A 13,430-nucleotide genomic window follows, 5' to 3' on the forward strand; every position below is an offset into this window, starting at 1 on the left:
AAACTTGCTGAAGAAAAAACAAAATTATATTATCTATCTATCTATATATAAATCTATCTAGGCTTATTGCCTGGGAAAAAGGTTTACTCACATTTGTTTAAAATGAGCTTATAAAGAGAAATTTACATGTGCACAAATGATTAAGTTAGTGGCAATACATTTACTGATTATTTTCTGAGGATAAATGCAAGCTGTATATATTTTTGTCATGGTCTCCCTTTAAGGATATGCTTAGCATGAGGGCAGATAAGCTGTCTGAATCTGGGAAGAAAGAAAGCCTTGGTATTAGGGATGGCTGGAGTTTGTTATTACAGTTCCAAATCCCAGGCAGCCTAGGTCACAAAGCCACTCTCAGGGTTTGAAATTAGTAAGCCAGCAGCAACTGAAGGTCTTATCTGCTCTAGATGGAGCTGTGATTCCTACAATATCTGGCTTTTCAGTGTAATTTATCTCAAGCTGATGAAGTCCCCACTTTATTTCTCGCACGCCTAGCACACTGGCACAAGGCAGCTGTTTCCAGGCCTTTGCACCCCTCCCAGTACTGTGATTTATCTCCTGTACGGGGTGACTGCCACAGGCCTCTCAGCCACAGGCCTAGAAAGAAAAGAATCAAGAAAAACAGGTTCTAACAGAAAAATTAGAACAACTTTTGCAGGAAAAGCTAAAGATAAAAGCCTCGCTTTAATTAATTACCTGAGGACTTTGGCTATTCAGGAGACACCTTACTACTGCTGAGCAAGATGGTTTCATGTGAGTGAGATGAGCCTGGCTTACCCTCATAAGCACCTGAAAATTACATGACCCTACTGCTTCATCCCTTACTAATTAATATTTTATCTTGAATCTAATTCTTTCCTTCTCAAGTGGTAAATGATAACAGAGCACTGCTTCCCTCTGACGTGCTTATCAGAGAAGAGAATTTGTCGTAGTTTTTTTTTTTTTTTTTTTTTTTTTTTGGCGACATTCCTCAGCAGATTTGGTCGGCTTTACTGTGTTTGCACATTCAGAAAAAAAGGAATGAGCCACAAATAACTTCTGGCAAAAAGAAGTTGCAATAACAGGTGCAGTGCAAGGGCTTTTCTCAACAAAGCACTTCCTTTGGCACGCCAGAGAGCAGTGCCTCGCTGTGCTCTCCCTGCTCCGGCACGGTTACCTGGGGACATGGTTATCAAGGTACTTGTCACCAAAGTACAATACTTCTTGAGTCATGCAGATTTAAGGCGAAGTGGGTTATGCATGCAAATATAGTAACTGGACAGCATTGTACATTGAGATGCCATGAACACCACTGATGTGCCCAAGGATGAACTTAAATAGTCTAAATTCATCTACTGATTACCCAAATATTATGCCTTTGAGAGAGATAATTACAGTCCTTCTACATATGTGATGGCTTAAATTTACTTCCAGTTCATACTGTATGATTAGTCCACCCACTTGTTATACAGAAATCTAAAAATAATAAGAATAGAAAAGATCAATTTGACAATGACAATTTTAATACAGCCTTGGCCTTTCAATTAAAATCGAATAGGTATGGAGAACATAGATAATTACAGTACATCCCCTCTGGCACATTTAGTCAGCCTGCCACAGACACTGGCTTCTGCTTCTGTAAGCAGGCAGACCTCAGGCTGCTGAAGGCCTTTTGTGATATGAAAGCAGTGACAGTAATTCAGGAGCTAAATTATGACCCTGCCAGGTAGAAAAGTTTTCTTACAAATCCTGATTCCCCGTATTTCATAGATACACCTGTGATCTTTGTGCTTCAGAGCTCTTGTACAATAGCATGAATATCATAGATTGTGTATTGAAAAAGGAAACGTTATATCTGTTAGGCAAAACTTCAGACACAGCTTCTGAGAACAGAACAAAGTAAAATTCCACCCAGTCAATGTTTTATGAAAGCCTAAAGGGCTGACTGGGCTTTTTGGGGTATACCAATCCAGCATTGCAACTATGAATTAAAATGATGTAATCATTCCCAGGCTTTGACATTTCCAGATAGAAAGTAGGGGCAGAAGAGGAAGCTAAATACATAAAAGACTTACCTTCAGAACTATGTCTATAAATTTGCCTAGTACTTCTGACATTAAACAAAGAACTAGGATTGTGATACACCATCTTTAATGTTTGAACATTTGGAAATGTGGCTATATCATGCTTTTGTTTTTCTTTCTTCAAAGATCCTACTGATCAGTAGGGACCGTGAATTGCCCAGCTTTCTGCCAGTGGCTCACAGTGCTGTCTCACAGGGCACTTAGGGCAGTGGTCAGAGGCAGCTGAGCATCACCAGAAGGTACAACGGGAACAGCCCAGGTCTTAAACACATTTAGGACATATATCCAACTGAGGGGAAACGTGCCCTGTGGAGTGCTTTCATGCTTGTGATTACCATTTTTTTAAGCTGGGGACCAAACAAACCTCAGGGACATGCTACCTGGATGTGTGTATGACATTCACTTCAAAGGACATTAGATCAGAGAGACAAGCAGCAAAGACCCTTGTCCTTCTCTCAGAGCCAAGACGTGGCTGAGGTATATTCAGTGACTACTTTTGAAGGAAATTAAATTGCCCTAGGTTGTATTTGAAGGTTGTAATTATCTGAGCATCTCCCTGCAGCAGTTCGCATATACACCATAAATGCCAGATGGAGTTTACTGAACACAGATGAATACACTTCACAAAACAGTTTCTTTCCATTGCATTTCATTATCTAAATGTAAATAGGAAGGTAGGCTTAGAAAATACGTGTCAGAAAGAGAAGAAGAAAAATTTCAACACTGCACTTGGTCACAGGAAATTTAGATGTAACACTGGCAGAAAACAGTGACACCTTGTGCACCCTGGTTTGCTGTAGCCCACCCAGGGGTATAAGCCATTTACGTGCACTCAATTTTTATGGAAGTCCACCTCTCTTATACAGCTGTATGCTACGCAGTTTGTTGGGAAGCCAGTTTTTGTGTCTATACAACTTTTTTCATTCAGGTTAACTACAACTCAAAGGTATCCTCAGCTCTTAATGTGAGTACACAAAATGCAGTTACGAAATTACAGATCAGTTTGCATGCCTGGATGAATTTTGGAATGTGAAAATTCACCATTCAAGTCTGACAAAGGCATGTGTCACAAGGTTAAGTTGTGCTGGGGGTGGGAGGAGAAATACAGAGTCCTAACTCATGAAGATACTAACAGAAATTGCATGTGTATGAAGCAAGAGCTTCATGCTGTGGCTGGTGCTAGAGATTGGTTGTATCCAATTTTGGGCATTGCACTTAAGGAAAATGTAAACATGCAAAGAGTCTGAACAAGACCAGCAAGAACAGTCAAGTTTGGAAAAATGCTTAGAGAAGAAAAGATTGGAGGGATGTGTGTGAAGAGCATGTCAATCTCCATGCATGTGAGTGGCTGCTTTAAAGAGGGGATTGATCACTGGCCTATGAGCAAGCATATGTTCTGCGGGAGGAAGGTTAAATATTAGATTACATGTATAGTGTACCTGAAACTGTTTAGCTTGGAAACACTAACACCCATTATTTTCACAGGAGGTTTTTAAGAAGAGGTCAGGTGAATATATCTGACAAGGCAACAGACCTCTGTGGTTGAACTATAGGTGATTTTCTCTTAAGGAACTCCTCTGTTGTATTAATATTTAACTATGGATGTTGCACCTGTATACTGAGCATGAAAGCTGCTTTCTCCTACCTAAAGTCTCTTCATATTAATCATGTGAGATCTCTGTGGACACTTATTTAAAGCAGTATACATTGTCTGCTTCTAACAACATGCTAAAGCTCATCAAAAATCCAAGAAAGCACAGAAAGGTCAAGTAAAGAACAATGTCATCATATCTGGTAAATTATGAAGATATGATTGATAAATATACATAAACATGAATATATATGTACATATATGTATGGATACATGTGTTAAACCAGAGTTTCTTAACTTGTTTTTCACATACTATTTTATTTCAGTCATGAAGAGGATAGCGTGCACACTACCACAATAATTGATTGCTCCTGTCTGAGATCAGGAATGAAGGAAACCCTAGAAAACCCATATTAAGATTCTGCTGATACATTCTACTCTAATCTGGTTGGTACAGTGAAGAAGAGACTATTACTAAGCTTCAGTACAAATTACACTCAAGTAAGATACTGGATATTAATGACACTTTTCCTAAAGTTAATAAAATCCACTTGCAATAACACTAAGTGAACAACTGGGCATAATCCCAGTGTAATATCGAGATACATGAAGCTAAATGTATGCCTTCAAGGTCTTCACAACAAAACAGAAGTGTTATTCAACTGAGAACAAGAGGTGCAACAAAGCTGTGCTTAGAAGACAATGTGTTTTTTTTCTAAGGCTCCTGGCTAAGCAAATAGAGTAGCTTACAGGTAGCTTTTCAGTCAGAATGAAATCCAGAAAAAAAAAAAGAAGCAAGCTACTCTATGGGGTAGCCAAAAAGAAGAAAGCACAGGAAGTTTAATTATATTGTTAAGGAAAACTTCTTTTCTTGTTTTACTCAAGATTTTGCTCAGTTAGAGGTACAAGCACAAGTATGACTGATGCACCCTTCATAGAAGAGTGATCTCAGTATGTTCCAATCAAAACATACATCCCATCATACTAGAAGATATAAAATCATAAAGCTTTTTTTTTTTTTTTGTTTTGTTTTTTTTTTTTGTTTTTTTTTTTTTTTCCCTGAGTGGGATTTTTTTAAAAACTGTGTAGTAGTCAAATCACCAGTGTGACAAAATCTGCACACATCAAGTCTTACATCACTGTGTACTGTTGTGGTATTCTTTCCTTGACACACTCAGCAGAATGAAACCGAGCCATAAATTTTGCACACTGTAAGAAAATTAATCTATCAACACAAACTGTGTTTTTTGCCTTCCATCTTCCCTGAGACATGACTACAAATACAGCTATGATATGTTTGATGCTATGCTATGTTTGATGCTATGATATGTTTTATGCTGTGATATGTCTGGCCAAGCAAGACGGGATAGCCTCTGCAACACAGAGTATAAACCTGAGGGACTCCCTCAGCTTTCAGACTAACTTTGCCACAACAAAAACCAATAATTTTAAAAGGATAAACACAGAAACTCACCCTTGTTGTGTACGCAGCTTCGGGGTCATCTTCCAGCACACGAGAAAGACCAAAATCGGAGACTTTGCACACCAAGTTGCTATTGATGAGGATATTACGAGCAGCTAGATCTCGATGGACGTAACCCATATCTGACAAATATTTCATGCCAGATGCGATCCCCCGAAGCATGCCTACTAGTTGAATGACTGTGAACTGGGCATCATGTTTCTGGAAAACATTTGAAATGTCATTTCAGAGATCGTTTGTTATCCTTCTTGCACAGGATTTTTGATAAGACCTCAGAAATTCCTTGGGTGAAGAGCTCAAGTCAGGGATCAAGAGTTAAATACCACACATGGAACTACTTTGATCTGTAGAGAATAATCTCCCCATCAGCTGAGGGTAAAGGGACAGATTTTCAATTCAGATAAAAATTCAGTTTTCCTGTTCTTGCTCTCATCAGAATTTTAATTTCCTAGATGGGACTTGTATATAAGTGGCACATAAATCTCAGTTGCGTGTGCCTCTGAGACTGGAACGTCAGGACATTAGGGAAACAGATGTCCGGTTTCTCTTAAAGGCCATAGGAACTGGAAGTGAAAATCCCAGCCTTATCCAATGGCCTAATGAAAATTTTCTATTACTTTTTTCTTTCTTTCTTTTTTTTTTTTTTTTCCCCAATAGTAACAATTGCAGTTTTGATTCATTGGTTTTCAAACACCCCTCAAATTTCAACTCATTCCTCAAGATTTTCCTCAACTTCATGAACACAAAATTACTTAAGCACAATATGACTTAGCCTAGAAACCAACAGATGCACAGATTCCTAATTGTATACTTCTAGACATATGTTTTAAATCTTCTAGCTCTTACTAACACTGTTTGTTAACACTAAGCATTGGTATTGATATATGGATACACAGACAACAAGACAACAGTATGACCTACAACAGCTCTCAAATGAATCCTCCATTGCCATAAATGTATCATCATGGGCAGCTCTCCAGCTCTTCCTGCTGCTTCTTCCAGAATTTTATTAAATACATCAGAGTTGGCTCTGCCATGTAGGGTGAGCTCACACGAATCAGCCTGCAAGACTGATTGCATTCATTTCATTTCTGATTAATATACTTAAGGGCAATGTTAGCACTGTAAACATTAGATAAATATATTGCACAGAGGATGCTTAAAGATCCTCTCAGAATTCTCTTTAATGAAGAAATTTATTATTATTAAAGACTCTTAGCAATTCTCTGCTATGAAGCTGTCTTAACTAGAGCCAACACAAGAGGGTCTATTGGAAAAGATGGCCCTGGAAAAGATTTAGTTCGGAATCACAAGGTTTGTAACCATGAAAGGAATGAGATCCTCAGATAGCCTTTCAATGGCAGTGGGGAAGGCAAACTAACTAGTTTTAAGAGGCATTTATAAAGTGGGTTACATAGCCTGTGTTGCCTATGATATTAATGACTCACAAGGTTCTTAATCTATATTTCCATGCAACAACAGTAAAAGAAAAAAAAAAAATCACACTCAAACGACCAAACAAGCTGAACAACTGGTTTCTACAGTCAGAAATTATTCTCCTGTCCTCAGAACTTTCTTCAAGGATTTCTAGCCTAAACAAAATATATATCGTTCAGTATAGGTATATTTCATTCAGATACACTGACACATTATTTATATGTATTTTACATGCTTCAGTGGACTTCATAACATATAGAGTACATACTGAAACTAAGGTTGACAATATGTCCCCTTTTGGGGTTAAACGTCTAGTTCAGTGTTATGAATTTGGGGGATAATGTCATTCAACCGTGGCAGAACCAAAGCAGTCTCCCAGCGACAGCTGAGTTTGCCCTAACAAATTAAAATTAAACTAGTGTTTCCCCTCAGAAGGGATTTCATTTCTGCTACACTTCGTGTTTTGCCACAAGTAAATCTTGGTGACACAGGGAGCGTTCAAATTTTTTTAGGCTCGCTACCAACTTCGACAGAAAACAAAGATAAATCAACAACAGTATCAGTATGCCTAAGGTTGTGGAAAGAAAACACGCTAATAAAGCTTGCTATCAAAACATTTCAAACACCCCCATGTAAGGGCTTATTCCCTAAACTGTTCACATTTAGGGAAATGGCCCTTGGTTCACTATTACTGGTTTACCAATAACATTTCCACAAATCCGTTTGCTTTGGAAATCACTTGTAAGGCATACGGGCTGCCAATCAAAATGCACAATGGCATTACAGTGGTAGTTCTGCCCTAAGAAAAATAATCTTAATTTTAGTGTGCCAGATTTATTTTAATAGAAATGATATATTAATAAAACAAACAAACAAAATCTAGTTAATTTTGGAATAATAGCGACAGCAGTCAAAATGCAACAGCAGATCCTTGCCTAGCTTTCTGAGCAGATCACAATGCACACAAAACCCAGTTGAAATAATGAAATACCAAGCAATAAAAGCTCATGATACCTCAGAGCAAAGTGGCTCCACATTCATAACAAGTTCAGAACAAGAGATGGTCATGCCCCATGTAGTTATCTATTGCGCTTACCCGCAGAAAGCTGTCCAAGGAACCATTTTCCATATATTCAGTAACAATCATAACTGGTTTACCTGCAAAAACATTACAGTGGTCAGGTATTTCAAATGAACACGTGAATACAGCAAAAGAGGTATTTCAGAAACATGTCCAAATTTACCAAATACCAAGAATAATTTTACCTTTAAAATAGAAAGCAAAAAGATACATGTGCAAAAATCGCTGTGCCCACAATGTAATGGTGATTGCACTGAAAAAAACAAAACAAAACAAAACAAAACAGAAGTGCTTCAGCATAAGCTGATACTATTTTTAGCAGGTGAAGCAACCTGCACTTTCAGTGCACTGTGCCTGATCCAGTAGTTGTGCAGAATGGTTGCATTTATGCAACGAAGCAAGTGTATTCTGCCAAGCACTTACCCAATGCTTCTTCCAGAAGGGAACTGGGCACAGGCTATGGAAGAGCCACAGCTTCTCTCCACAGGTGCCTTGGTCTGCACAATGGAGGGACAAGGGCTCTACCCCTGGGGCACAGTCAACACGTTCCCCAGATTATGAGGTACCTGAGAGCAGCAACACGCTCCCTAATGTAGCAGCCCTGTGTCTCTGAAAAGCCTCTCATATCTGAAAACTCATCTGGAGAGACTCAGATCAGTTTGTGGAACTGCTTCGTTTACCCTAAGTTATCTTGTAACATGCCCAAGGTTTTATATACAACTCTGACATGCTGGAGAGAAATGAACACAAAATTAATGTGATTATGGTGAAGTTTCCACACAAAGGTCATTGCCCTGCTAATATTTTATTCATTATGTGGATTTTACTATTTCATAATATTTTCTAAAGCTTTGATTATTTTCTCTTTGTGGTAGAAAGGTGGGTAGGAGCATGAAGTTATTTAAGGAGATGAATTATTATTTCACATATAATACAGGAAGACTTCTGACCATAAATGCATGACGAAGGCCTGCATATTGTACAGTTGGTGATACTTAGCTTCAAAAATTGAACAGCATGAGACTTGAAGAAGTACTGGGTATAATTAAAAGCAAGAAAGCCATGAGAAAAGCAAATGGTAACAACACCTTTTTCCCCACCCCACACCCAAAAATACAACTTTCACCAAACAGAAATTCTTAAGAAAAACATTCACTTCAAAGAATTTAAAATTTATTTCAAGAACTTTTAGAAGAAAATCCCTTGTCCTCTTTGCATAGGTTAAGGGTTGAAATACTTTTCTTCTGCTCTGCAACTGACGCACTATACTGTGGGAGACATACTACTGGATAACACACTGTCATCCATTAAGTAGTGGGAACAAACTCTTTATTCAAAGCATTGATATCAAGTTATATAAGATATGGTACAGATAAAAGAGCTAACAATGTACAATCTAAAAGAAATTCTGTTGCTTGCTGTAAACAAGAAATATGCAGTGCAAGAAGTACCTTATGGCGTGCATGTAACATTAGCCCCAAAGCATTTCTGGTAATGCATAGAAAGTGCTGCTGGACCTTTAAGGTATAGGACAGTGCTCTGCTGGGGCTATCCAAAACTTTCCATAATAAATCCATATACTTAGAAAACAGGAGACAGTTGCCTGGTTTCTGTATAAACTCAATTTTATGACACATCAGAAGACTCAAATTAGAGTAAGAAGATTCGTCTTTCAAATTCTTAGGAGAGCATCTTCCTGACTTGCTCACTCATACTAAGAAAGCCCTAAGTGCAGGGTTTTGCTCGCATCCAGTTGGAAATGTGTCCATAATAAGAAGCATATGCTCTGAAGCAACATTGTGCACTTTTAAAAGCACACTCTGCATTCATTTATCAAAGCACAGCCGTTCATACACGATAACAACTTGTGTCAACAGTGTTGCTGAAATTTATTACACTAACAGGCTACAAATTGCTGTAAATTATTAGTAAACTAAGCAGAACATGTGTGCTGGTTATTAGGACTACTGCCTACTGAGTGCCTGGGAGACCAGCATAGCAGGAAAACTCAGAACCGAAATCAAACTGTAGTTGTATCTGGTGAGTGCCCCTCTCTCTTACTGCCAGCATGTCGTCAGGCAAATCACAGCCACTACAGCTGCAGAACTTCTCATACCAAGCAGTCCTGCTACAGGAATCGTGGCCAATGCATCTACTACGAGTTGCTTCCGAAGAGGTGCTTAGTATGAGAAGTGAGTTCACTGCTAAGGGCCACCTGTCAAAGAAGTTTAGTTAATGAAGAAAAGGTCACATTGCCTGCTTATCTGTATTGGGGGTGATCCAGCAAATGCTTTGCAGATTTTCTCTTAAGTTTGTATATAAACCAACACTTTTGAGTGTGATTTAATAGCCACCATGAAGGATACAAACACTTGATAATTTGTTATTACAATATACTGGTCTGGTTTAAAAAAATATAATAATAATAATAATAATTAAAACAAACAAACAAATGAACAAACAAAAAAAAGAAACAGCAAAACACAAAGAACAAAACCCACCTTCTTACCCTTCTATCACCTTAGTAAATGTTAGAGAAAAATTGATGATTATTGTTGCTTGCATTTATGCCATATGATTTTACCCAGAAAGTACTTCCAGAAGAGTTTTCTCAAGTCCCATATTGCTATTCCAGCTATCTGGAGAGGGGGATGAATCCCTGATGCTTATATTGACTTCAGCTGGGAATACTCAGATCTTGCTCTCTCATACTTGAAGGTGATAGACAGCTAGCACTCCCAAACACCCCTGAGACAGATAGCAAATATGCTGTGAGTACAGCCGAGGGGCAAACTTACTAATATTCTCCTATACAAGAATATATGAATACAGAATTAGCAATGCACATTTAAAAGCAGTGCAAAGAATCCTGAATGCAGAGCAGTAAATCATTTCTGAAGTGCCTCAGAAACAGAAAATGTAACAAAACAGATTTTAGCTCTGCTGTGTACAGACTGACATTGGTGTTTCAAGAAATTCATGGATTGTAAATATAATTCTGACTGTACAAAGTGTGTGTCATTAGAAAACAGGAGATAACTTGAATTTATACAGGCAAATCTGGCAGCTCTTTCCCAATGGGAACTGTGAGGCATAAGTTGAATAATAATTTTTTTAATCTAAATCAGCAAAACAGTCTTGCATGAATAACACCTAAAGAAAACATTATAATTGTAACTGTTTCTTCATAACATATAGGGTTTTACTGCACTTTCATTAATTATTATTAAACATATATGTGTATATATATTTCTTTTACTTTGTTGCACTAAGCTGTGAAATTCTTTTGTGCCTTTTTTGTTTGTGAAATCTCGAACCACCCAATTTTAAAAAACAAGATTCTTTAGAAACAACAGAACCATCTACTTAAAAACAAACTGGGGTATACTCTAGTAAAACTGAAAGTGTCCTCAGCACACTCCAAGGAGCTCTTCATTCTAAAGAGCTGTTTTAACAGCAGTCCTCTGGGATGAACTAGAAAACGTGCTACGCACTTATTCTACTCCCCTGAAGAATTTCAGGGCACTCCTGAATCTTTTTCATTTTTCAATTTTTTTTAAGAATAACTCATATAAAGTTTTAATCTCCTACTTAACAATTACTACAGGACTTTGATCATTGAATATATTGCCTTGTGCTGCAATGGAAACAATGCAGATGAAGTCTCTGAATTTAGGTCTCTCAGAACAAGCTTAGATGTCATGCCTCTTTTCTAGTACCAACTATTTCTGTCTTTGTATCCCAAGATAGAGGCCAACCAGCAGCACAAGCAATGAGAGCCAGAACTCTCCTAAAGAAGGCAGCATCACAAGCAGGAGATCCCACCAGCTGCTTGTAAGATGAAGGGCATGTGGCTCTTGGCAGCTGGATGGAAGAGGCAACTGCAGCCGTCACAGGAGAGCTTACAAGAGCTTTAAGACCAACACCAGCATTCAGGAATGCCTGTTACGACATGCTGTTATCTTATATAAAGTGGAGCTGGAGATGGTTCTTCAAATAGATTACCTTCCTGGACAAGTAATCTAAGTGTGGATAGTTTTCAATTACCATTTTGTCTCAGAAGAAACTGAGTTGTTATCATAAACATTGACAATATGCTTTAAAAACAAAGTAAAACATCCACAACCCAAAGGCAGATTTATAAAATGCCCATTAGCAAAAATATAAATATTAAAAAAGAAGTAAGATTAATTTTATTACCGATAGCTTAAGTCTCCAAGATGTTTTAGGATTTTTACTAAGAGGTATTATTCTGGAGGACCCATGCTGTTAGATACAGAATATCACACAGAATATTTTTCCTGCATGAAAACCATGTAGGAAAAATGTTACTTACATACTAGCATTTGTTCTGGTAGCCAGGTAGACTGCTCATTAATTTGTGCTGATTATAAAGTCTAATGATTTAGTTGAAAGCAGGACATACTGCTTCATTGCAATTAGGGAACCTTAGGACATCAGACTCCAGAACTCCTAACAGATTATCAGCAAGTGCCTCTTGGCCACTTTGTAGCAATTTATAGCTCCAGAGTATTAAATTGGTTCCTAAAATCTGCCAGTTCATTAGTTAGCTGCAATGTTCTTCAGAAATGCTCCTTTTTCTCCACATTATCTATATAATTTTCAAGCAGAGTATCTTTATTCCCCATTTTTCCTTATCTCATTAACCCAGGGTGCTGTTTTTAAGTCCTCAGCATCCTGAGAGCAGCAAGGCAGAGAAGGTCCTGCAGTTTCACTGCAGGCAATTGCCTCTGATACCTCTCTTTATTGGATCCATCAGCATGAGCTTCCACACGGGTTATTTTTTTCTCTGCTTTTGAGGAAATACAATACACATCGCAAAAGTCAAGCTATGTGTTTCTTTTGTTATCTCTTTTGAAGGATATTTGGTACACATTATCAAGTTTAGGACAAATGTCTCTGGAAGGATTTGCAGAGCATAAACACTGATGATTCACTCTTTTCCTCTCTTTTGCTCTTTCTCAAAAGATCAGAGGAAATAGTATAGATTGGAAGGGACCTTGGAAGGCCATCTTGTGACACTTCCCATACTAAACAGATGCCCCCCTCAAATCTTACTTTTAGTGACAACGCCCTCCAGTCGAATGATGTTAGGGTGGTCAAATTGTCCCATGATGCTTGCTTCTCCCAGGAAATCCCTCCTCTGTTTTTCTGTGTAGCCAACTTTCAGGGTTTTGATAGCCACTGAAATTTCCTTTTTAGAAGGCAGCTTTAAGCGCCCACTGCACACTTCTCCAAATTCCCCTAGAGGAAAAAAAAAAAAAAAAAGTGGAAAAAAAAGACAAAATATTAAATGCAGTTACTTCAAGAGAGTTTAAGAAAGAAGGTACAATGTTCAGCCGAAGTCCCTGAAGTGCAATGTCTACTGAAAAACCACAGACCTGAGCTCAGAGGAGGCCTCCAGACCACTCACTACTTAACATTTCCCGGCTTCTTTTCTCTGGCTGTTACACTGGACAATGTCACTCATTTACACCGCATATTTAGATGACTGCAGAGCAGAGGAATGCATTAATGTCACCAGAAAATTCCTATTTTTTTTTTCCAGTTGATGCACTTTGAGACAATAATAGGAGGTCAAACCGCTTAACAGAAAGTATCAGAATAGTTGTGCATCTTTGCAAACATTATATTAATTTTTACCAGAGACAGTTCAGTTCCCAATTATTTTTATTTCAGTTAAAATAGCAAGATAATTTATAAGGAATAAATTTGTCTACATAAACGCCTGATGGTAAAAGCAAGCCATGCAGATTT

General features: G+C 38.0%; 1 protein-coding gene across 1 annotated transcript in view; it reads right to left on the reverse strand.

Annotated features, from left to right (window-relative positions):
- Positions 1-13,430, reverse strand: part of EPHA3 (EPH receptor A3) — a gene marked incomplete at both ends in the record, with an annotated part of 219,328 nt that overhangs the window by 24,522 nt on the left and 181,376 nt on the right. The window contains 3 exons of the mRNA XM_084306056.1: positions 5,126-5,335; positions 7,668-7,729; positions 12,732-12,917. Of these exons, the coding sequence (XP_084162182.1) occupies positions 5,126-5,335; positions 7,668-7,729; positions 12,732-12,917 (458 nt within the window). The remainder of the gene's footprint in view (positions 1-5,125; positions 5,336-7,667; positions 7,730-12,731; positions 12,918-13,430) is intronic.

The sequence above is a fragment of the Netta rufina genome, assembly GCF_964035555.1.
Source record: "Netta rufina genome assembly, chromosome: 1".
NCBI classification, from domain to species: domain Eukaryota; kingdom Metazoa; phylum Chordata; class Aves; order Anseriformes; family Anatidae; genus Netta; species Netta rufina.